General features: G+C 44.3%; 1 protein-coding gene across 1 annotated transcript in view; it reads left to right on the top strand.

Annotated features, from left to right (window-relative positions):
* The first annotated feature begins 3,079 nt into the window (after nucleotides 1-3,079).
* The window catches only part of BSN (bassoon presynaptic cytomatrix protein), a 460,947-nt gene continuing 437,829 nt past the window's right edge, over nucleotides 3,080-26,197 (top strand). The window contains exons 1-2 of the mRNA XM_075072951.1: nucleotides 3,080-3,243; nucleotides 11,195-11,594. Of these exons, the coding sequence (XP_074929052.1) occupies nucleotides 3,080-3,243; nucleotides 11,195-11,594 (564 nt within the window). The remainder of the gene's footprint in view (nucleotides 3,244-11,194; nucleotides 11,595-26,197) is intronic.

Raw genomic sequence — 26,197 nt, 5'->3', positions numbered from 1 at the left:
AGAATCATAAAAGCATAGAAGTCCAGCCCCTTGTGAGAAGCAGGACCAAGTAAACCTAGACCATCCTGACAGGTATTTGTCCAGCCTGTTCTTAAAAACCTTCAGCGATGGGAATCCCACGGCATCCCTTGGAAACCTATTCCAGAGCTTAACTATCATATTGTTAGAGAGGATTCAGAGAAGAGCTACAAGAATGATTAAAAGATTAGAAAACCTGCCTTATAGTGATAGACTCAAAGAGTTCAATCTAGTTATCTTAACAAAGAGCAGAATAAGGGGTAACTTGATTACAGTCTCCATGGGGAATATATATTTTATACCTGGGGGGGGGTGCATTCTGCATGACTGTGCCCCCTTAGAAAATGGCCCTCCTGCAGAATTCCTGTGCTTCCCTGCAGAAAATGGCAGGGAAGCAAAGGGAAGCCGTGCTGGGGTGGGGTGGGCGATGACCATGGGTGCAGTGTTTTCAGGGGAGATTGCTCCCTCCCAAACAGAGGTGACGCATGGGAGGCACACAGGGTTACATGCCACTGCACCCCCTCATTTCTACAAGCACAGAGATGCCCAGCTGAAGGAAGCTGTGTGTCTCAGCTCTGCTGACTCTGCAGCTGAATGTTGCCTCCTCGATCCTAGTGCCAGTTGTGCTCCCCTCCTATGTGCTGCGAGCCTTCCTGTTTTCTGTGCAACCGTGAGTGCCTGTGGTGGGGTGGGGAAGGGAGAGGTGCGGGAAATCAGTGAAAGGAGGGTGGGGGGTGGGGAGAAGAGACAGTGGGGAAGGAAGGAGGGTGGAATAGGGCAGGGGGAGGGGAATGTGGGTGTAAGGGATGGGGGATGGAGAAGGAAAGGGGACAGGGGAATCACGGGAGAAGTGGGATCCTAGGATGCAGTGTTCCCTAGACAGCAGATGCAGCTCCCCTGTTAAGCAGGCCCATCGGACCCTCACTCTTACAAGCCCTACCCCCCTCCACCTGGACCCCTTCAATAAGCCCCCCATATCCAGGACCCCACCCCACTGATCCCCAACCAGCTGCACCTGGACTCCCACCCCATCAAGTCAACTCCCCCAGCATCCAGACCCCCATTTGAGCCCCCCAGAGCCACTGTGCATCCAGATCTCCCACTGAGCCGCCTGCACACAGGTTGCCCCACATAGAACCCTCTCATCCCATACCTGGATCCCCCCACATTAAGGCCCTCTACATGTGGATCTTGCTGGGCTGACCCTGCCCACCCACATCTGGTGCACCTGGCACAAAGGGGCAGGGCCCCAGAGTGTTTCTGGCCCAGGCCTTGCATTGTGTCAGAATAAGGTGCAGCCTCACTGCTAAGTCACTGTACAGGGGGAGGTGGGGGCTTCAGGGTGATCTCCCAACTTAGTGCAGCCAGTGGCCTGTGCTTCCCACTACCATGCTGGAGCCACATTTATGTACTGACAAATAAAATTTGCAGAATTTTAAAATATTGTGGGCATAATTCTCTCAGCAGTAATATTTAATAATGGGCTCTTCAGTCCAACAGAGGAAGGTATAACACAATCCAGTGGCTGGAAGTTGAAGCCACACAAATTCAGATTGGAAATAAGGCATACATTTTTCACAGTGAGAGTAATTAAACATTGACATAATTTACTAAGGGTCATGGTGGATTCTCCATCACTAAAATTTTTTGAATAGAGTGGAAATTTTTCTAAGATGTGCTCTAGGAATTATTTTGGGAAAGTTCTATGACTTGTGTTATACGGGAGGTGAGACTAGATGATCACAGTGGTCCCTTTGGGCATTAGATCCAGATTCATGGAATCCATTAACATTTTTTCTAATATCTAAACTATCTTTCCTGTTACAGATTAATTACTTCTTGTTCAACCTCCAGCAGACATGGAAAACAACTGATCCCAGTCATCTTTATATATGTGAAGACTGTTATCAGGTGCCCCCTCAGTCTTCTTTTCTCAAGACTAAATATGTCCAGTTTTTTTTTAACCTTTTCTAATAGGTCAGGTTTTCTAAATTTTTTATTTTTGTTGCTCTTCTCTGGACTCTCTCCAAATTGTCCACATCTTTCCTAAAATGTAACGCCCAAAACTGGACACAGTAGTCCAGCTGAGACCTCACCAGTACCAAGTAGAGCTGGACAGTACCACCAATGTCTTACATATGACACTCCTGTTAATACACCCGACATTACTTTTTCATAACTGCACAACACTGTTGACTTGTATTCAACTTGTGATCCACTATAACTCTCAGATCCTTTTTGGTACTACCACATAGCCAGTTATTCCCCATTTTGTGGTTGTGCATTTGATTTTTCCTTCCTAACTGAAGGACTTTGTACCTGTCTGTATTGAAGTTCATCTTGTAGATTTCAGACAAATTATCTAATTTGGCAAGCTTGTTGTGATGCTGACAGACCAGATCAGGCCAAAGCCATAGACCAATTCACTTGTGTGTGAACATCAAAGAAATGTTAAGTATAATAGTACGCATAGACTAATTCATGCATGTTAATAGAGATCATAGGAAAGGTTGACCGTACCGTGCAAACTCTAGGTGGATGGTCTGAGCAGAAGCTCCCCCTGGCCAAGAACATGTGACTGGCTTGTGCACCCATGGGCCAAGCTGAGAACGACAGCGTGGCAACCAGGCAGGGCTTCTATTGGCGGAGCGCTGCGTCACAGCGACGCGTAGGACTTCCCGGGGTGAGCATGTGCAAGATTGGGGTGGCTAGGCCAGAGAGGCTCCCATTGGCCAGCCCGTGCGCATGTCCGAGGGAGCTGAGGCCGAATCGAGACTCTCTGGTGCTCCCGTCCCATTGGCTCGCAGCGGGCTCGAGCTGTGATTAGCCAGTCAGTGCCCAGGATAGGCGGGTCTGAACCTAACACACGTTCCCACTGGCCAGGCCGTGCGCGTATCCGAGGCGCTCCCTGTGACGGATGCAGTCGGGCGCGCTCAGAGCTGGCGCATGCTCCATGGCGGGGCGGGCGGTGATGGAGGTGCTGGGCTGATGGCGGGGGAGGCGGCGCTGCGCTGCGCTGAGGGAGCGTGTCCCGACCCGCCGTCCCGTCCGCCGCGCTGCTATGGGCAATGAGGCCAGCCTGGAGGGCGGGGGAGCCGAGGGGAGGCTCCCACCTGGCCCCGCCGCCGGGCACCCGTCGGCGCTCGGAGCTGCCAAGCCTTCTTCAGCACCAGGCGCTGGCGGACAGCTCCCCGGGAGGGCAGCGGGCCCAGCGTCCGCCGACAGGTGAGCGAGCCCAGCCCGGGGTGAGACGGCGGGGGGCGGCCTGCGGGGGAGGGGGATCCAGGGCCGGGGAGGGGGAGCCTGCAGGGAGAGGGGGACTCGGGCAGAGGAGGGTTGGGGTACGGCCTTCATATAGGGTGTGGGAGGAAGAAGGTGCATCCTGAACAGATTATGGCTAAGGAAGAGGTGGGGAGTACAGTCTGAGTGCAAGGGTTGTGCAGCATAGTCTTCAGAGAGGTTAAGGTGAGGGTAGGAAGTAAGATAGATGATGGGGTGAAGCCTGCTGTGGAGGTTAGGAGTGGAGGGTTACAGTCTTTGTGCCAGTGGGAGAGAGAATCAGGGCGAGGGTGTAACTGATGTGGGGGGAGAACTAGGGGAAAAGGTGTGGGCTGCTGCTTATAAAGTGAGTGGGGGAGAAGATGATGGTGCAATCTGCAGGGGACACTGAGGGAGCGGGTCAGATGGGTGCAGGGGTGTAAGTAAAATTGAACTCTTACCAGAAGATGCAGGTCCTTGGCAGAAGGGGCAGGGCTTGGACTCTGTGTCCCCCAGCCAGCCCATCCGTGGTGCCTGGCTGGTGCCGCCTGGGGCTCCAGTGGCAATTTAAAGGGCCCAGGGCTCCGGCCACTGCCCCAGGCCTTTTTAAATCGCTGGCCTTGGGGCAGTTGCTCCTTCCCCCCACCCTGTTGATGGCCCGGGGTGGGGGCAAAAGGGCAGTGTTTTAAAGTCAACTGTACACGCCGGTACCGGTGGCCGCTTTTTACCGGTACTCTGTATCAGCCCATACCGCCTTACTTTCGCCACTATATGGGTGGCCTGTCTGTGGGGATGGGAAGGGCCTAGGGAAGGTGGGGAAAGTGGTGTTCTGTGTTCAAGGTGCGAGGGTGGATCGCAGGCCCTGGGGAAAGCTAGAAGAGAAGGCAGAGGGGTTAATTGTGGTTGGGGAGCTAGGAGAATGTAGGAGGACAAACCTACCTTCCGTGGAGGACTAGGGAAGGGTGCCAGAGTGCAGCCTGCTGTCAGGGAGAGAGGATGGGGGTATAATTGATGAATGGGGTGAGCCAGAAAGAATATCTCCCTGTTTGCATCCCCTGTGTTTGTGCCTGGGTCTCCAACCTTTTATTGCTCAATTTATTGCAATACCAGTTTGTGGAACACCAGTGACAGTGATTACATCGTAAATGTACCCCAAATATAGCTTCCCTTACTGTAGCTGATTTGTGACATAAAAGAGAAAGGTGGTTAGGTAACTTAAATAAAGTACATGTACGTAGAGAAATAATTGATGTAAAAGCTTACTGTGATATATACAATGCCATCTTGTCTACTAAAAATAACAAAATAGGAGTGAAATGTTTTGAGAGCATATGTTGGAGAGGGGAATAGGATTGAATGTATTCCTTAAAACCCCCCTAAAAGTAACTGATGATTTAAAATGTCTTGACCTCATCTATGAATTTAAAAGAACTTGGAATCTGGCCAGTTGTTGTGTTGTTTGGAATTCAGAAAATATAAAAGGATGTTGTGGTTAGAAATCCAAATAGGCAGCTGTTCACAGTTAAGCTTGTACTGAGATTTGAACTAAAATAGGACTAAAATCACTGTTCACACACTTTAATGATTGAATTCAGTCTCCAAATTTGGCTCAATAACTCTTCAGAGAACAATTAAATTTTCTGTTTAATTTTCTCTGTAAAATCTTTACTAACTGTTGAAGAGAAAACCTTTTAAAATGCTCCTTTTGAAATTTTACCCTATTTTCCTCATGTCTTTGAGTTCCTCTAGCTAAGCAATCATAGTCTCTTCATTCTTGACTTCCCCCACTCTCTCTCCTTTCCTTCTCTCTCTCTCTCAGTGATAACATAGATGCAGTGTGTTTTTGAAATTTTAAAATTAAAATGCAGCTATCACCCTTATTCAGGCCACCCTCAGATTTACACCAAGATTAGGTAATGGAACTGCTCCGGTCTCCCAGCTATTTCTATTCTCTGATGCTGCCAGTCTGCTTCCCTTGTGCATCAACTGGGCTCTTCCTCCATGAGCCCGGGGGCTGGTTGAGTGTCAAAGGGTATGGAGGGGTGGGCTTTGGGGGACAATGGAAGGGATGAATGGGGATGTTTATAGTGTGGGTGGTGGCAGAATGAATCAGACTTTGAGGGCAGTAGGTAGGGCTTTGGAATGACTGTGGGCTAACAGGAGTGTCTGGGTGGCCTGGAGATGGAGTGCCTAATTTCTTTTCACCGACTCTCTGTCTCTTGAAGGATTCCCCTAATGCTGCTGCCTACATTTCCAGGTAATGTCACCTCAGAAAGCCAAGTGCCTTAGCGCTTTGCATGACACTGCTGCCACGATGGCTGTGGAGCAGTGTTGCAAAGCTCTTCAGCTACTGCTGCCTCAGTGCAGAAGCACCGGTCTCCTTCCAGATGAAGATCACTAACACAGTCCTGTTCCTCCACTCTATGGCTTCCCCACAAAAGCTGATTAAAAAAAAACCACTTTCCAGCCTGTTGGAAATTCCAATATTTTGGAATCCGATGAACATGAATCTGGATAAAAGGGCAAAATATCAAAACTTTTTCTGAACAAAAGGTTCAGAAGAATCTAGATTAGCTTTTTTTCCTCGCTTTCTGAGTGGAAAATCCTTCCAAAGTCTGTATTTTCCAATGGAAAATTTAAATTTTGACAAAACTCTGTTTTCTGATGGTAATGTTTTGTTTAATTATTTTTTGTCCAGACCTATTTTGCCACATATCCCTACCTACATGTCTGCTCTGTTTATGTGACTGCCCCTAAAAGGGCTGCCCACCCTTGGGAAAGGAAGTGATGTGGGATGCAGGGGCCTGGGAATTGAGAGCAGGTTGAGGCCCTGGGAGGTAGGTGGAGGAGGGGAGCTGTGGTATCAGAGGAGACACATTGTACCTTCCAGCTATCTGTATTGCCCTAATCACCCCTCTGCCTCCCCACATCCCTAGACACTGCCCTCACCCCAGAACTGAAGTGCTAAGCACTGCAGCCATATAAATGGGAATGGAGCGTTGATGTCAGGAGTGAGGAGAGCATGAAGAAAATGTGGGGTTCTACTCCACCCCACTCTGCAATGATGAAGGAGATGCACTTTGAGGAAGTCCCTGGTGTTTGTCAGTGTCGCTCTTCTCAGGGTTTGTCTTCACTGCACCATTAGCAGAAATTTGCCCCTAATCTGACTCCCATGCACACACAAAAATCTCTTTTTCAAGTTAAGTTTTGCTTTAAACTTGAGCTAGCTGGTTAATAGGGGGAAGGGGTGGGCAAAAGCTCAAGTGCTGCAGATGTTCAAGTTAGATTAATGCAGTAGAGATGAAGAAGTTATAACTCATCAGCTGCTAATCCAGTCATTTCAGTGTAGCTCAGGTGTTATTTTGTAGTGTGATCACTGTCAGAGTACGTCTAGAATAGAGTTGGAGGTGTAATTTCCAGCATGGGTAGACATGTGTGCTAGCTCTGCCATGATGGTGGGAGTGACAGGATGGGCTAGCCACCGAAGTACATACCTTGAGTTTCAGATGTGGGATCATACTGCTTCTCACGCCATTGCAGCTATGGTTCTATTTTTATTTCAGTAGCTCTGATTGAGTTAGCATTGGTTACCCGAACTGGAAGTTACACCTACAGCATAGATGTATACATCCAAGCTCCTCCCAGCTCAAACCAACTTCTCTCATATTCCTTTAACATGCAATCCAAATTCCTCTATACCTTTTACCCTGCACACATTGCCCCCTTCTCCACTGTCTTGAAAAATCCTCTACTCCTCCATGCTTCCTATTGCCCTACATGTTCAAATATTAACTGTTGATATATGTAGGTGTTTAAAAGCTGAATGTGGTAGGAAAATAAGGGGCATGTTATAGGGAGCAGGGATAATATTTAGGTTTCTTAACTCAAAGTTAACAAAGCTTTTGGAGGGGGAGTTTGAAAAAGAAAGGCCTTGACAGAAAGTAATTTTTGTAAACTGCAGGAATACACATGGAAAATATGTTAGATCTAGCAAAACAATTTAGTGCTGGTGAATACAATGTACAGTAGAACCTCAGTTACGAATACCAGCGTTACAAACTGACCAGTTAACTGCACACCTCATTTGGAAATGGAACTACACAATCAGGCAGTGGCAGAGACCAAAAAAAAAAAAAAAAAGGCAAATATAGTACAGTACTTCTGTTAAACATAAATGTTGCTTTCCTTTTTTTAAAAAATAGTTTTCTCTGCATAGTAAATTTGAAAAGCTGTATTAAGTCAATGTTCAGTTGTGAACTTTTGAAAGAACAACATAACATTTGTTCAGAGTTATGAATACCTCCGTTCTGAGATGTTTGTAACTCTGAGGTTCTAGTGTATTCATACTGATAGATTTCAGGGCTGGAAAGGACCACTGTGATCCTCTAGTCTGACTTCCTATATAACGCAGGCCATACAGCTTCCTCAAAATAATTCCTCAAGCATTCAGTCATTTAAAATGTGTCGTGTGGAGAATCCACACTTATCTTGGAATTGTTTCAAATAGTTAATTAGTCTCACTGTTAAAAACAGGGCCAGCTCTAGCGCTAGTAACAAGCATGTGCTTGGGGCAGCACATTTTCAGGGGCGGCATTCGGCCATCTTTTTCTTTTTTCTTGTTTTTTTTGGCATTGGGCAGCAAAATCTAGAGCCAGCCTGGCAGCAGCAGTGCGTTGTGCCCGGGGATGCCCTGGGGCCACTACGGTTCATGAGCAGGGAGAGTAGTGCCCACACCTTGTGGCTGGGCCGGGCAGGCCTCTGGATGGGGGACACTTGTGGCTGGGGGCCACCTTACGGGCACACGGAGCTGCCTGGAGGTGCTGCAGGGCGCTCCCCCCAGCACTGCAGCCAGGGGTGAGTGAAGCGACCCAAGCCCGCCCAGGGACTACGGCATGGCAGCCAGAAGCAGCAGCAGCAGCGGGGCTATAGAGGGCGAGGCGCTACCATGCGGCGCCTGCGTCCCACTCTCTGGGGCCCGCTCCCTCTGGGGCTACCCTGCCCCAGCTTCTCAATCCCCTGCCGGGCGGTCCCCGGCTCTCTGCCCTCCGGGGTCCCAACCAGTCCTGGAGGCAGGAGCCCTGGCTGGAGGGACCTTGGGCTCAGACGTGGCCCAGGAGCCCCACTGCTTACTCTGACCCCTGCCAGTGCGCGACTGGCTGGAGGGCGAGGAGGCAGCGGCCGGAGTCAGCACTGATGGGGAACCCAGAGCTGGGGCGGGAGGGGTGCGAATGGGGTGGGTGGGGAAAAGAGAGCCCAGGGCTGGGGTGGAGGGGCAGCCAAAATCTTTTTGCTTGGGGTGGCAAAAAACCTAGAGTCAGCCCTGGTTAAAAATTCATGCCTTATTTCCATTGGAAACATCAATCTTTACAAACCTGGTGGAAGGGAACTTGAGAAATCCAAAGAGACAAAGCAAGCAAAATAGAGCATGCAATTTTTAAACATTGTCTCTAAATTAAAACATCTGAAGCCATAGACAAGTCAGTAAGCAGTAAGATGCACTGTTCCGAAGTGTAATTTTTGCTACTTGCTTTATAGTATGTAAGATACTAGGTTGGTTTGGGATATTAATTTTGATATTTAGATTGTTAGAAATTATGCATTGTGTTGTCAATTAATTTGTGCTAGACTTCAGAAGATGCCTAGAGGGTGCTAAAGAAATAATAGCATTCTAAAAGTAGTATGTGAACCCATGACAATGTTTTATAACATTAACACTAAAATAATATATTTTTAGGCTTTTTGGTGATGATGTTCAGTTTTATATTAAAGGTTCCAGCTAGACCCAAGCTGTCAAATGTTTAAGCCACTGTGTAATCACAAGGAGCTTGCTGCAAATTCAAGCTGTCTGAATAGTTCAGTGAGGCTGAGGACTACTTACAGGAATAAAGGTTTAGAGGCTTGAACTGTAACTCACATGAGTAGTCTTTGAATGAGTAGTCCCATTTAGTGCAATAGAAGTACTCATAAATTAATAAAGCAATATAAATCATTGATACTGGCAGAATCTGGAATAAGAGTCCTAGTTCCCAGGCCCCCTGCTCTAGCCACGTGACCACACCTAACCATGCCTGGCACTCACAATCAGGACATGTTCACTGGGGCATGTCTCACTCCAACACACAGTGTCGTCTGTTCTCTTTATGATAATCTCCCTCTCAAGACTAACGACTTATACAATGAGCTGAACTGCAAACCCTGCTTGTGGGGCTCCTGGGTCATCTGTCGCTGGTGGATTTAGGGAAATAATGCCCAGTGGATGGCAGTCTCCCCTGCAGGCTGGGCTTTCTCTCTGAGCTGGTTCGCAAAGTAACTTGTGAAGAGAGCCCTTCAAGGATTTGATAAGGGTTTGTGGGCATCATGTCAATTGCTTTAGAAATGTATATAAAATATTTTAATGTTTTTTTTCTCATAAAATTGGGAAGAAAGTAACAAAGTTATAAATGTTTAGGAAGCAAAAGCGAATAGTAAAGTGTGAAGGTTGGAGCCAAATATAATCTGAAATGTTTTTAAATAATACAGAGAGCACATGTGGACAGATGAAACTTTGGGCTAAATTCTGATCTTATTTACACTGATGTAAATCTGGCCTCAATCCATTTATATTAGTTACAGTGCTGTAAATCAGCTGAGATCAATAGTAAGTGCAAATTATAAGAGGGAGAGTATGGTACAAGTGAGACTGAAGGAAGCTATTCTCCAAGATTGGGAAAGCATGGTTTACATGTATCCTTATGATCTCTTAGCTTAGTTATGTCTGCTGTGGGTTATTCCACTTCTACCTGGATAAACTTTATATTTGATTTTAGAGTTAAACTGAAACAATAGGAGGTTCTTACATTTAGATTTTTTCTGTCTTTCTCTTATTAGGCCTCCATAGTAAGTTCTTTAAGATATGTGCTGATTTTCTTAGTCAAGACTGTCTTTTATGTGTATGTAACTTAATTGGCAAACAAATCTTGGTGGTTTTAAGCCTTTTCGGTATCTGATGCTGATTGGATCAGAATGTTGCATTTAAAGAGAAAGTCATCAACATAAAAGTGAAATTTTGTACAGAAATGATGTACAGCAGCCTGGCCAGCTCCTATGCCAACTGCTCCTCACCCAGCATAGGTAATGTGTCTGGGACAGGATGGGACGTGCCTGCACTCTGCCAGTTTTCCACTGGAATGTGGTCCCTTGGGAAACGTAGCCAGGTGGTGTAAAGTGAGAACAGGTCTTTGGCTGCTGTAATTTATTATTTATATTGGGGCAGCTTGAGAATCAAGGAGCCATAACCAGCTGCTTGACTGCCTTTCCACTGTCCTTTGTCAAGTGGATCTAGCACAATAGACAACCGGGGCCATTATTTTTGAACAATCAGCATTTTCTCTTTTATAGACTTCTGTTTTTCTGTTTTCTCTTAGTATAAGGTGTTGCAAAAGTCATTTGTGAGGAGATAGCCAGCACACACCCAACTATCAGCTCAACAGGAATGGCCAGGCAATTAGTGTTCCTGGAAACTGAAGCCTGTGCTGCATTGTGAATTCGTCAACTGATGCTTGAAGGGTGCTAAGCCCTTTCCTGGCAGTCTGCTGTGTACTTCTCGTGATGTTTTCCATGAAACGATGTAGTGATACCCCCAAGATTCTTCCTGGAACACACAATGTAACCCAATTATATGTGTGTAACCCAAGTATACAGAGAAGGTTTAAAGTGTCTGAAATGTACTTTGTTCTCATCCTGCAAGGTACTGAGTGTCTTAAATTGCCAGAGTTGAAGGAATTCAGCACCCTCTAAGATTGCTTCATTATATCTCCAGTGGCCTTGATATATGAAAGTTTGCCATTTTTGTTATGTATTGCATTTTCAGATTTGGATGTAATCATTGAATCCTCTAAAACTTGGTTTACATACATGTTGTTTTTTAATGATATTTCAGTACGCCAAGAAGACCGGCTCAATCGGATCTCCCAGTTGGAGAGAGATCAGCTTCCCCATCCCTTAAACAGTCTGCCCAGACTCATGAAAGCACAAGAGAGATGCTGAGCAATGGTCATGCCAGCCAACAAACAGATGGACCTAGGAGGACACTCCAGGTGGACACCAGAATTCAGAGATCAGGACGATCTCCCTCTGTATCACCAGATCGAGGCAGCACCCCTACCTCGCCTTACTCTGTCCCACAAATCGCACCCCTTCCAAGCAGCACACTTTGTCCTATATGCAAGACAACAGAACTCACCTCCTCTCCTAATCAGCCAAACTTCAACACTTGTACACAGTGTCACAACAAGGTCTGCAACCAGTGTGGATTCAATCCCAACCCCCATCTCACTGAGGTAATTGCTTCTTTTATTTCTCAGATTTTCAGCCTGAAATTTTTTACTCAGGAGGTAGCAAGTAAGGTTGTTCTAACACCAGATCACCTTTGGTGTTTTTAGGAATGGGAAACGGTCAGGTTTGTGTTCTCAGGAAACATCATGTGCTGCCAAATAGTTCAAATTTCAGACTGTCTTGCATGCTCTGAGCTTTAAGATTGCATCCTCATCTTCCATGTTCATGACAGGTTAGCATCCTTGTCCTTTAATGGTGACACTGCCGGCTAATCAGTGGATGGTTGTAGTGATCCGGGGACTGGAGAGATAGAATGGGAAGCATGTATAAGGGAAAAGCTTACCGGGGTTCTCAAACTGGGGGTCAGGACCCCTCAGGGGGTTGCGAGCTGTCAGCCTCCACCTGAAACCCCGCTTTGCCTCCAGCATTTATTATGGTGTTAAATATATAAAAAAGTGTTTTTAATTTATAAGGGGGGTCACACTCAGAGACTTGCTATGTGAAAAGGGTCACCAGTAAAAAATTTTGAGGGCCACTGGCTTAGACCTTCATGGAGGTACAGTTTCCATCTAGATTCCTTCCCCCCCACCACTTTCCCCCTCCACCCGAGGCCAAGGATTTCCTGACCCAGGTTAGTTCCACTTGCAAAGAAATGTCATAGGTGTGAAGGGTTGTACCATAGTGAGATCTTCATGAGATGGTGACTGGTGGCAGAACAAGTATTTGAATGCTGAATATTTCTGATTCTGAGTGATACAGGTGATAGTTTTTGGCTGTGAATGCCTGACAGAATTGGAAGCAGATATTTTCTTCTGATGAGGTGGGAGATAAGTGAGAATAATCATTTGCAAGTTAATGTCTACTTGTAAAGTGTTTCAACCAAGGTGTCTGATGCAGGCTGTGTAAAATTGTAAGCATGAGATTCCTGGAGGCAGATTTGACAGTGTTTGAAATAGTTGAGTGATGTAATGCTGAGGACATGCAGGTGTGCGGGACTCTTTGAAACACCTGATCGCTCTTATTTACATTTATGACTTTAATTATGGGTACATGTAAATTCCTAGCTGAAAGAACAAGGTAGATGTACTTTTGTAGCTATTAAGGAGATGTATAATTGAGACTATTAGTATCCATAAAACTTTCCCAGGTAATAAAAAATATCTTAAATCCTAAGATTTTATTAAAATGTTCAAAAGTGCTTATGTGAGTTAGAAACCCAAATCCAGGGGAAGTTGGGCTCCTAAGTCACATAAGTGCTTTTGAAAATTGTCCCCATAATTTCAGTGATCTGCCAGTGACTCTGGATTCTCACTTCACTAACAGAAATTTCCCATTTCTAAATGTTGTTGCCTCATATAAAGCCTCATTGCTGTCAATGTTTGTTCTTTGGAAAAGGAAGCATTAGGAGGACTACTATCCCTTACATAGAAAGGGTATATGATACTTATGCCAGCTGCATGTTTCTTTATAATCATTAGTTAGGCTCACAATAGAGGTCTTTCTATGGGATGGGGGAGTAGGCAGATACCGGACACAGTGTTGGTATATGATACTCTAAATACTTTTTATTGATTACAATATAAACTGCACTCTCTCCACATTCATGCCGCTTTCATACTGCATCAGAGTCTGAAGATCAGAATGAAATCCTGATGTCCAGTCAAAATTCAGTCCGATCACAAGGTGTGGAGAGCTGGCACTGCGTACACTTTCTTTATCAGGGCTCTGGATGATGTCTGACTCCCAATTTCAGAAATGTCAGGCAACTATTTATAGACAAGTCTGTCTCGTCATCAGCTCTTTGTCTTTGTTTCCTAAGCCTTTCACCCATATCTCCAGGAAAACTGTTCCAGGCAGGCCACCATAATCCAAGACATTCCATTTCCTCTTATGGACATGACAGACTTCTTTAACACCAACCAGTCCTTTACCACTTATAACCTGAAATCCTCACTTCAGTTGCCAACACGTACCTCACGTACTCATGTCAAGCACACAGCATTCATACTAGGCCTCAATGGCCTATAGCATATTACAACATATATTAATATATATCCCAACAGTCCCCCTTTTGATACAGGATTAATGACATTGATTATTGTTTCAGAGTAGTAGCCGTATTAGTCTGTATCCGCAAAAAAAACAGGAGTACTTGTGGCACCTTAGAGACTAACAAATTTATTGTAGCATAAGCTTTCGTGGGCTACAGCTCGCTTCATCGGATGCATGTGGTGGAAAATACAGAAGGAAGATACACACACACACACACACACACACACACACACGGAACATGAAACAATGAGTGTTACCATACACATTATAAGGAGAGTGATCAGTTAAGGGGAGCTGTTGGCAGCAGGAGAGAAAAATAACTGTGTAGTGGTAATGAAAATGGCCTATTTCCAGCACTTGGCAAGGAGATAGAAGGAACTGGGTAGCAGGAAGTAAGCATGGGGAAATAGCTTTACTTTGTGTAATGGCCCATCCACTCCCAGTCTTTATTCAAACCTAATTTAATGGTGTCCAATTTGCAAATTAATTCCAATTCAGCAGTTTCTCGTGGGAATCTGTTTTTGAAGTTTTTTTATTGTAATATTGTGACTTTTAGGTCTGTAATCGAGTGGCCAGGGAGGTTGAAGTGTTCTCCAACTGGTTTTTTAATGTTATAATTCTTGACGTCTGATTTGTGTCCATTTATTCTTTTACGTAGAGACTGTCCGGTTTGACCAATGTACATGGCAGAGGGGCATTGCTGGCACATGATGGCATATATTACATTGGTAGATGTGCACATAAACAAGCCTCTGATAGTGTGGCTGATGTGATTAGGTCCTACGATGGTGTCCCTTGAATTGATATGTGGACAGAGTTGGCAATGGGCTTTGTTGCAAGGATAGGTTCCTGGGTTAGTGTTTTTATTGTGTGATTGCTGGTGAGTATTTGCTTCAGGTTTGGGGGCTGTCTGTAAGCAAGGACTGGCCTGTCTCCCAAGATCTGTGACAGTGATGGATCGTCCTTCAGGATAGGTTGTAGATCCTTGATGTTGCGCTGGAGAGGTTTTTGTTGGGGGCTGTAGGTAACGGCTAGTGGCGTTCTGTTACTTTCTTTGTTGGGCCTGTCCTGTAGTAGGTGACATCTGGGTACTCTTCTGGCTCTGTCAATCTGTTTCTTCACTTCAGCAGGTGGATACTGTAGTTGTAAGAATGCTTGATAGAGATTTTGTAGGTGTTTTTCTCTGTCTGAGGGGTTGGAGTAAATGCGATTGTATCATAGAGCTTGGCTATAGACAATGAATCGAGTGATGTGGTCTGGATGAAAGCTGGAGGCATGTCGGTAAGTATAGCAGTCAGTAGGTTTCCGGTATAGGGTGGTGTTTATGTGGCCATTGTTTATTAGTACTGTAGTGTCCAGGAAGTGGATCTCTTGTGTGGACTTGTCCAGGCTGAGGTTGATGGTGGGTTGGAAATTGTTGAAATCATGATGGAATTCCTCAAGGGCTTCTTTTCCATGGGTCCAGATGGTGAAGATGTCATCAATGTAGCGCAAGTAGAGTAGGGGTGTTGGGGGCGAGAGCTGAGGAAGCGTTGTTCTAAGTCAGCCATAAAAATGTTGGGGCCATGCGGGTACCCATAGCAGTGCCGCTGATTTGAAGGTACACGTTGTCCCCAAATGTGCAATAGTTATGGGTGAGAACAAAGTTACAAAGTTCAGCCACCAGGTTTGCTGTGACATTATCAGGGCTACTGTTCCTGATGACTTGTAGTCCATCTTTGTGTGGAATGTTGGTGTAGAGGGATTCTACATTGATTATTGTATCACTTTTATAATTCTGCAAGCAGCTCAGCTTTGTATATTTCCTGATTCAAAACTCCTTGTCGTTTTCTTATTTGACAATACAAACACACCATGACAAAGGTTAATAGAATCATTAACATGAACAATATAACAATAAGATGCAATGCGAGGAGGGCTCTCGCACTGGGAGACCATCCTTTAAAGACATCGTACCAATGGTGGACTTTCAGTTCTTCCCCTTGTTTTCCCAATAAGTGATCATTATGCAACAAGATACTTATCTTTCCTAGCTGGGCAGATTTAGACATTCTTTGCATATTACTTTATTCTTTCACTTTTATCAACCGATTCCTCCCATCGTTCCCAGTGTACCCCTAGATCAAAGGACCACTCCACATCTTTTGATTCCCAGACAATTTCCTTTTTAAAAAATAAGGGTCCCCGATAAAAAGTCCCTTCAATAATAACCTCCATTACATTAAATTTGCGTGACTCAGTTGGACCTTTTTCTGTCATATTTCTCTAAAATATATATTTTTCAGTGGTTACCACACAGTTGCCCAAATCAAACACACTTGTGCCATTAGGGGCTAAATACTGTATTATACATTGTCCACTTGAATGGTTTAGATAACATCCCTCTAAGGACCAAGTTAGCTGTGGGCACACCCATTTATTTTGCCCCCACAATGTTTTGTCAGTTCCACCAATTTATAGCCCCCCTCTTCCTGGATCAGATGTGTTCCACTTATTTCTATTTGCCATAATTCTCTGTTAATAATCTTGGGCAGCACCCGGGCCATAGGTGCTCTTTCTCCTCTGCTCCCCTGTATTATGTAATAGCACCCTGCCCTTCCAATCTCCTTTTAGAGTGGTTTGATTCCGATTAAACTCAACATGTTTCTTCCATCCTATAATTCGTTGTTTCCATATATGGGAGTCTGTGAACCATTCAAAGGGCCATTGCCCATTACTCAGTAGATTGACTATCCTCTCTATATACTGTATCCCATAAGCTTGCATCTGTACACATCATATTGCTAATGCAGTTTTGTTATTAATTTCTCGCATTTAGATACATTTCCAAGGCTTGTATTTGTTTTAATTGGAGCACTACATTCCTTATTCCTTGCTCCTATAATATGCCAAAATTTTGTATTATATGCATCTGTATGGCTCCCAAAATCTCACCCAAAGTTAACATTTTCCCCCATAATGTCTCAATATCAAACAAATTCAACACTGTCCCCAGCACCAATGCCACTCACAAGATATTCTCCTATACTTCTCTTACTACTTTTAGCTCCATCTCCCCATTGTTGTTGCCATGCTAGTAATAGAAGCAAGGCATATGGCATACACTCTGAATGTCGTGCACTCACATTTAATTGCAATCCCTCCAGCCAGATTGTTTGGTCCCACCTTCTATATGGATGTTCATCTGCTGTGATTTTTGATGTGGTTTTATTTATTGGTGTTTGATTAAGAAACACAAAATACTGACCATATCCCCAAAAGTATATTCCCCTATCAATTCTCTTGAAACAGCTTAATTTTACCAAATACTCACAAAACATAAAAACCAGAAACCATATCCCCACCCTTCAGGGTGCCATCGACTTTCCCGTTTTCCCCTAATCATTGGGATTTCTGACGGTGTTAGAACTTTTACTTTAAAATCAATCTTCATTCTTTGCAAACTTTTCTTTTGTCTGGTTCCACGTTTGCACTCTTCTTGTGTTGAGGTCTTGGCCATTATTCTGAAGAATATTTTCCAGTGCCTCTGACTATACTACCCCAAGCGCCTTTGCTAAGCCTTTGCTAAACTCTTCTGTCTTTGCTTGAGCTCTGGTATTCTTCTACCTAAAAGGTAATTCACACAGCACAATCTATCAACCAGACAAATAATACAAAGTAAAGCAAGCATAAGTAGCAAGCCAATTGCAAAAATTTTACCACCGTGTCCACATTCTCAATCCAGGATCTGGTTGGGATATCCTCCTGTGCAGTTGGACATTCCCCTTTTAGCTCTGTAAAACAAACCATGTAAAACAAACCAAAAGGTCATCTAATCTTTGGGCCATAACTTTAATTGCGATGTGTGTACCCATTTCCCCTTTTCTTCCTTATTAATTTGCATTACAATGGAAATTTTATTCATAATTAAAAATGGTCCAACCCATTTTGATTTCAAAATATAATCTTTTGATGTCAGCCTCAGATACATCACCTTATCCTCAGCGTTCCACGATTTTGTATCCTGAGTGGCCTGTGAGTCCACATATTCTTTTGTTTTCCAGATTGCAGAATGGTGTTCCATTCTGTGCATCTGAAGAAGTGAGCTGTAGCTCACACTGAAATAAATTTGTTAGTCTCTAAGGTGCCACAAGTACTCTTGTTCAAATTGCATCTGTTAGTCTAAATTCCATTTTCTTAAGTTCCGTCAGTAACACTTCAACCCACTGGGTAACTGACACTACTTCCCCTTCTCCTGGGCATAGTAGAGGGCTCCACAGTCTATAGGCCTTCCATAAAGAATTTGGTATGGCTGGTACCCTATACCTAACCAGTCACTACTTCAAATTGCCGCCAACACCAATGGTAATTTGTCATCCTTTACTTGCCTCTTGTTCTACCTTTCACAGAGCCTACCTAATTGTTTGATTCATTCTTTCTACCAATCCTGATGATTGAGGATGGTAAGGAATGTGTAACTGCTGCTTTGTTCCTAAAGCCTTCAATAAACCTTTAACTACTTCCCCCACAAAATGCTGCCCGTTATCCGAATCAATCACTCCCGGAGTTCCATACTTGCTAAAAACAACTTCCCATGGTTTCTTAGTCTGTGCAGTATGGTTCTGGGTATGAATCGCCTTCACCCATCCGGAAAAGGAATCTACCAGCACCACCAGATACTGATTTCCCCTGGAAGTTTTCAGCAACTTATCAATATTCCATGGCCCTGCAATTCTCTGATGTAATAATGGCCCTGCACTAGCTGTTCTATTGCAGTTTGCCATGCATTTTATACAATTTGTAAGAAATCTCTCTACATCCTCCCGTTGTCTAGGTCAAATTCTGATTTGTTTTACCTTAAAAAAAGTGTTTTTTATTCCTTGATGTGCCATGGAGTGGCAGACATTAATGATTTCTTCCCTTTGGGTTTTTTCAGGGACCCACTTTACCTCTCCTGCCTTTTTGTTCACTGTGTACCCCCTTTACACTCCAGTTCCCCCATTTCTTCTCTGGCTTAATCTCCTGCACTATAGCTTGCACTCTAGTAACTATCACAGCTCTCAAAGGCTCCATTGCTGCTGTCTTGGCCAAGGCATCAGCCTTATCATTCCAAAATTTTTTATTCCCCTCTCGCTTTTAATGACCTCTTCTAATATGTCATACCTTCAGTTTCCCTGGATTCTTTTTTAACCAATAATAAATTTGCTTCCAGTCCTCCTTTTGGACTAATCCTATACAACAATCCTTGTACTACAAAATCTGAATCCATATAAACGTTTAATCCAATCCAAGGTTCCATTCTTCCATTCTAACAAATCACTAAGGTGGATCAAATTGATTTAAATCACTAGTCAGGAAGACTCGATTTAATCATGGATTTCTACATAAAAGTGCATTCTTGTTGGTTGGTATAACTTAATACACATTCTTCACAACTCAGGGATAGATGTAGGTTTCATTTTTAGAAGGTACACACTATGCATTTTTAAAGTGATTTATTTTGAAAACTTTTCATATTCGTTTTACAGTTATATCAGAAAATCAATGATTGTTCGGTAATTTCATTTACCAAAGGTAATTGAAGCAGATATTTATGAAGTCATTGAGAGGTGAACTATCTCCAGTTCAACAGGTTAATCATTAAATATTTGGAGGATTTTCTTGCTATGTTGTATTAGGAGGAGAACATCACGAGACAGACATTTAAATTGTTTTATTTAACTAAAACAACAACGTTATGTATTCTGGATTTTTTTTTCTTCAACAACAAACATATAATATTTTAACAAAACAAGCATATGAATTTTTGAATTTAAGTTGAACATTCAAGTTTTTTAAAATCAGGTTTGCTTTGTTGTTTTTAACTAACATAGTTAAATGAAATATTTAAAAAAAATCAACTGTGTCAGCCTGGTCAACATGAGAAACTTAAAATATTGGCTTCTGCAGCTAATTGAGTCCTCTTCACCTTCACTTCCCTGTTTGTTCATAATCTGGCAAAGAAAAACAGCTTCCTGCTTTTTCAGGTCCAAACAATTTCTCAATTTGGAAGAATTAGTCCAAAGGAAGAAGATATTCTTTCTACACCAGCAGAAGAAGCTACTGCTGTTAAAAGTGAGATTATCACTTCAACACTCTCTAAATCCAAATGCTTAAATGACTTCCACCAGTTCACTGATGTGACTTTCTTTAAAACATCATCAGCAAACATATATTTCTTGAGTGGTTCACCCTTAGCTCTGAAGTTTATTATAGTTGGCATTATGGAGGGATGATTGCTGCATGTCTATGTCATCACCAACTCCTCTTCAGCAGTTAAGGTTTGACCCTGGTACCGAGTATTGAGAATATTTGCAAGAAAATGAGCTGGAGATAGTGCTTGTCCCGTTCGTTTTTGTAATACTTTTAATTTAACTCTGTCATTGCATATTTCGCTTTTAAAGATCTCATTCAGTTCCTTCCAAATTTCAGAAGCGTCAGCAATAAAACAGCTATTTCCCTGCATTTTGTTCAAGGCTACAGAAATAGGTTTCAGGGTACTCAGCATGTGTTCAACATTTCTCTTAAGCCCAATGCTGAGAACTTTGGCTGTGATAGTGCCATCTATTTCTTTTTTCACGATTTTGTTCACTGTCATCAGATTAGGCCAGTTCTTGATTTAGTGCTCAAAGCAGTCCACTACTGAGTTCCATCGTACGTCTTGTGGCAGAGTTTGCTTGGTTCCTCCCACTTTTTTCAGAGCAGCTGCTGCAAAGTGGTTGTTACGGAAGTATTTTTCAATTTCAACAACATTAGCCTTTATTTCTGGAACATGGAAGTCTTTGGCTAGGAGGTGCATCAAATGAGTATTGCAACCATATGCTATTAGCTTGGGACTCTCTTCACTCACTCTTCTAAATAATTTATTTTCATCTTGGATACATTTGCAGCATTGTCTGTGACCAAGCTATGTACTAGACATCTGAATTATTTATTTTTTTCAGTTTGTTATAGCTTTTACTGCTACTTCTTGTATGTATTCTCCTGTGTGTGCATTTCCTGATGTATCAGTTGTTTCTGTAAGGAACAGAATCCAGACTAACATGGCTACCCCTCTGGTACTTCTGTAAGGAAGACATTCCTTTCTTCTGTTGTCACACAAGCCCATACTACAGGATCATTGTGGACATTGCTCCACCCATCAAGACTCAGGGTTAACAATTTTACCCTCTAGACCTTTTGCACACTGCCCAATTTCTCTTTCATACATTTTATCCAGCAATTTGCCTGTGCCATCTTCTCTGTTGGATGGATTGTATCCTGGTCTTAATGACTGAACCATGTTAATGAAGTGTGGGTTCTCAACCATACGGAAAGGAGAGTTTGTTGTATAAACAAACCAGGCAATTTTTTCATCTATTACCTCTTTTTGTAATCTGCTGGTTCTTATCACAAAGTTATCTATGGTTGTTTCTGGATGATGGAGATTTTTTTTTCCTTTTTGCCACAGGAGATATACTGTGGCTCTGTGACATACGTAATGTGACTGAAACACTATCATTGGCGTATAACTCTGAAACTATAGAAAATTATGGCGATCTTGAAGGTGGATAGTCTTCAGAATCCTGTATGTTGAGGATGGATTCTCCTAAACAAAATAAGACAATTGTGGCAAATTGCTGGCACTACTATGATGGGTCTCGTGCTTTCTTTCTTTCTTTTCTTTTTTTTTTGAGGGCGGGGATGGTGATGTCAGGGCACCGTTCTTGCCCCTAAACTGGGATATTAACTGCACCACTAGTGTCCTAGAGGGAGGGACCTGGGCCTGCCCTCTACTCCAGGTCCCAGCCCAGGGGCCCTAGGGATAGCTGTCAACCACTTGAACTAGCGGTTCCTTCCCCTGGGCTACTTCCCTCTCCTGCCCTTCAGCTTGTGGGGGTTTCCTGCCCTCCTCTGCAGAAGCCAGGTGTCCCTTTACCTAGGGTCTTCGTCTTCTTAACCCACCGCAGCACTTCTCCAAACTTTCCTCTGCTTCCCTCCAAACTGTTCTCTGCTCCAACACCAATCCACTCTGCTTCAACTCCTCCCCTTGTCTGACTGAAGGAGGGGTTTCTTATCAGGTGACTGACTTCAGGTGCTTTAATTGGTTTCAGGTGCTTTAATTAATCTATAGCAAACTTTCTTCCCTCTACAGGGAATAAGGCTCCCTTCTAACCCTCTCCTGCTGCCCTCTGGTCATGCTGTATCACACAATGCAGTTATTTAATTGTTATTACCACACTGCTCATTTAGTATTACTCATTGCATTCACTGACAGTACTACTTTCAAAGTGAAATTGTAAAAGGAAGATCTGCCTATTTCAGCTATTTATTTTTTTATCACATCTGCAGCTAAATAGAGTAACAACTATATTTTTTGCTCAAACATGAGAATTCAAGAATAGTCCAAAAGGAAGACAGGCATTCCTTAAGAAAGAAGTATGAAATAAAGAAGTTTACCAACCCAAAGATCCTGCATGTTCAGACATGTTCCTTTCATCATCTTCAACGCAGCTTCCTCATGAGAAGGAACACTTCTCATGATGATGTTTCATTTTGCATGCAGGCCTTGCATTTCTTTGTTGCACTGTTTGCATTTTGCACGCATGCCTGTCTTACCCACAGGTAGAGGAACTTCATTAAAATATTCCCAAACTGGGTCTCTTTTACGGTCTGCTGCCATTATAGGTTTTCCCTTCTAGTGACAGAATGGTATGATAGATCTCAAATCAATGAAGGCTATACTCAGAAAGACCTCAAGACTTCTGGAATATGCTGCTCAAACAGTTTTAGTTTTGTTTCAGCTGCCTGTCCCTCCCTTCTCACATTTATCTCCAGACTTCTTCTCCTTGTTCAGATCTATTCCATCCTCAACAATCTTCTGTTCATTGAACTTTTTGGAACTTTGCACTTTTAGAGAGAGGTAAGAGATTGACTCTGTGTACACAAATGTGCAGAGGGACAATAAGGTTGAGGTCTGTTATTTCTCACCTCTATATATTATTTATTTATTTTAAAACATTTTTGCTGTTAACAAGCGTGTTAATCGTCTGAAGACACAAATCCACAATTTAGAACTCTAAAACTAAGCATCTCTGATCGTGTCTTCTAAACTGGTCCCATTGAGTAGATAGAAAGATTACTAAATAATCTATACAGAAACCCCTGAGACCCCACAAGACTGGATTCCTAATCCATGAACTAATTGAATCATTAAACAAAACTTCTTAAACATTTCATGAATATATTGTCTCGTACTAAGAAATTAACATTTATAATCCCTAGTCCAACAATGAGACATTGTAGCTCAAAGATATATCTTTAGGTAGTTTTTTCCTCAAACAGCAGTGTTGTTAAAAAAATCTGATTTAAAATAAAAAAAATCCGATTTAAAAAATTTTTTTTTAATCATGGATTTTTATCCACACCCTGCTTTGAAGTATAAATTTGTTTGTTTGTTCTAACAATGAAGCAGTGCGTTTGGTGAAGTAATGTCAGAACTCCACCTTGGGAATAACAACCCTGGTGCATAATCAATTTTTGTTAAGTTTGACAAACTCATATAAGCCTTGCAGTGTCCAGCAGACATAAACGGACACTGCAAGACAGAGGTTCCTAGGTTGTGTCTGGGACTAGAGACTATTGGCTAATGTCATTCGGTTGCACAATCCACAAGGATCAGCTTACAGCAGTGGCTGTGCATGACAGCCACAGAGGGGTTTCTTAAAGCAGAACAGGTAAGGCCGCTCCCAGAGTCAAGGATTGGGATTAATTTAGCAGGTCAACACCATCCAGATTACACTAGAGGGGAACATCACATGGGGGTCCTCTGGTCTTGGCAGATTCATATAGGCGATTCACCTTGTGTTGATCCACTGAGATTCCCTTGTCTCCTAGTTACCCTAAAATAAGTTACTTTCCTTTGTACTGATTGGGACTTTCTCTCTATTAACCTTAAAGCCATCTTCTGAAATAAGCTTTAGAACAGGGGTGGCAACCTATGGCACGGCGTGCCAAAGATGGCATGCGAGCCGATTTTTTTTTTTTTTAATGGCATGCTGCTGCCTGCTGGGTCCCACTCAGCCCGCTGCCGAACCCCGGCAGGCACAGCGTGCATTAAAAATGCTGCCCTACCCCTAGCGGGCTGGGTAGGGCAGCCATTTAATGGCACAATCTGCTGCCTGCCGGGGTTCGGCAGCGGGCTGAGTGGGACCCCAGCAGGCAGCAGCATGCCATTAAAAAAAAAAAAAAAATCGGCTCGCATGCCATCTTTGGCACGCGTGCCATAGGTTGCCCCCGCCTCTTCCCCCAGCATGCTGCATCGAGCTCTGCCTCCTCTCCCCCCGTCACTGATGGCCCTTGCGAGGGAAGGGAGAAGAGCAGCCCCAGCGCTCTCGCTGCTCAGACCGGTAAGGAGGCGGGGAAGGGAGGCAGGAACGGGGCCTTGGGGAAGGGGAGTAGGAGCGGGGTGTATCCCTCCAGCCCACTGCCATGAGCTGTGAGCCACTCAGGGCAGGGGTCTGGGAGCACCCTCTGATCCCAGCCCACCCTCCCAAGCCCTCTTCCCTGAACCCTGCACCCCCCCTTGCGCCCCAGCCCCCTGCATCCCCCCCACAACTCCATCCCTGATTCCTGCACCCTCCACACATACCCAGCCCCCTCACACCCCATGCCCTGACCCCTGCACCCCCTTGCACCCCAGCTCCCTGCATCCCCCTCACGACCCCATCTCTGACTTCTGTGCTCTCCACACATACCCAGCCCCTCCACACCTCATGCCGTGACTCTTGCACCCCCCACATCCCCACTCCCCACCCTGAGCACCAAATGGGAGCTCCTGCACCCCCTCCACATTCCCACCTGCACCCCTTGCACCAAATGGGAGCTGCCCAGGTAAGCACTCCACACCCAAACCTCCTGCCCCAACCCAGCCCCCTCCCTCATTCTAGCTCCTGGCCAGACCCTGCATGCCAACCCCCAGCCTGCTCCTGCACTCCCAGCCCTGTGCTCAGTGCACCCCCACCCTCAGCTCAGTGCAGAGAGAGAGAGGAAGAGAATGGACAAGAGAAGGTAGGTACCCACTCTATATGGGCAGGGCTGGGACCCCAGGCTGGCAGCAGGCTGAGTGGGGCCGGTGGCTGGGACCCCAAATGGCAAGGGACCGGCAGCCAGAACCCCAGACTGGCAGTGGGCTGAGCAGGGCCTGCAGCTGGGACCCTGGCTGGCAGGAGCCAGTGGATGGAACCCCAGACCAGCAGTGGGCTGAGCAGCTCGGCCTGCTGCTGGTCTGGGGTGCTGGCCCACTCAGCTCGCCGCCAGTTTCGGGTTCTGGCTGTCGGCCCTGCTTAGCCCGCCGCCGGCCTGCAGTTCTGGCTGCCGGCTCCTTGCCACCTGGGGTCCCAGCCACCGGCCCGCTCAGCCCACTGCCAGCCTGGGGTTCTGGCTGCAGGCCCCACTCAGCCCGCTGCCGGCCTAGGTGAACGGAACCCCAGGCTGGAAGTGGGCTGAGCAGGCCGGCGGCTTAAGATCTGCATTTTAATTTAATTTTAAATGAAGTTTCTTAAACATTTTGAAAACCTTGTTTACTTTACCTACAACAGTAGTTTAGTTATACTATATATAGACTTACACGAGAAACCTAAAGAACGTTAAAATGTATTACTGGCATGCGAAACCTTAAATTAAAGTGAATAAATGAAGACTCGGCACACCACTTCTGAAAGGTTGCCAACCCCTGCTTTAGAATCTCTCTAGTGCGTTCACTTACCTTCCCCTCATATCTCCCCAAACCAATATATCATCCACATATGAGGTGACATTCTCCCAGTCCTCTTAAATAACTGGTCCAACATCTCCACCACATGTTGGTGTGCAATGTCTGGGGCATTATGCAGTCCTTGGGGTATTCTTTTAAACAGCTGTTGTTGTCCTTTAAATACAAAGCAGGCCCAGGAATCAGGGTGCAATGGAATGGCAAAGAAACAGTTTCCCAAGTCTATTACAGAGAACCATTTAAGGATCTGCTATATCCTTGCCATCACTTGAGGCAAATCTGCTACTATCAGTGCCATAGGGGAAGTGGCTTTGTTCATTTGTCTAAAATCCACTGTCAATCTCCAGTCTCCTGAAACCTTTAATCTGGACCAAATTAGGCTGTTGTATGCCAAATTTCCCTTTTCAATTACTCCCTGTTGTTCTAATGATACAATTATCTTTCCAACACCTGCCTCCGCTTGTATAGGGGTATTTATACTGTTTTTGTAGTGGTACTTTATCCTTCACAATTTAACACATGCCTCAGTTCTACCACATTCTGGTTTATTTTTAGTCTATACATCACATATCCTGCTGATCTAGATTACCGTATATACTCATTCATAAGTTGAATATTTTTAGTTAAAAAGTGATGCATCAAAGAGTGGGGGTCGGCTTATAAATGGCTCTACACCAGTATTTGGATGATTTTAAACTCTATGGAATTATTGAATTGAATATCTAACACATTGTCATTTTTTTTACTTGGAGCATCTGCAGGCATGGACCCCTTGGCTCCCTGTGG

Source organism: Chelonoidis abingdonii, chromosome 16 (assembly GCF_003597395.2).
Source record: "Chelonoidis abingdonii isolate Lonesome George chromosome 16, CheloAbing_2.0, whole genome shotgun sequence".
NCBI classification, from domain to species: domain Eukaryota; kingdom Metazoa; phylum Chordata; order Testudines; family Testudinidae; genus Chelonoidis; species Chelonoidis abingdonii.
The sequence above is the reverse complement of the archived record's forward strand: the minus strand, read 5'-3'. Positions and strand labels throughout refer to the sequence as shown.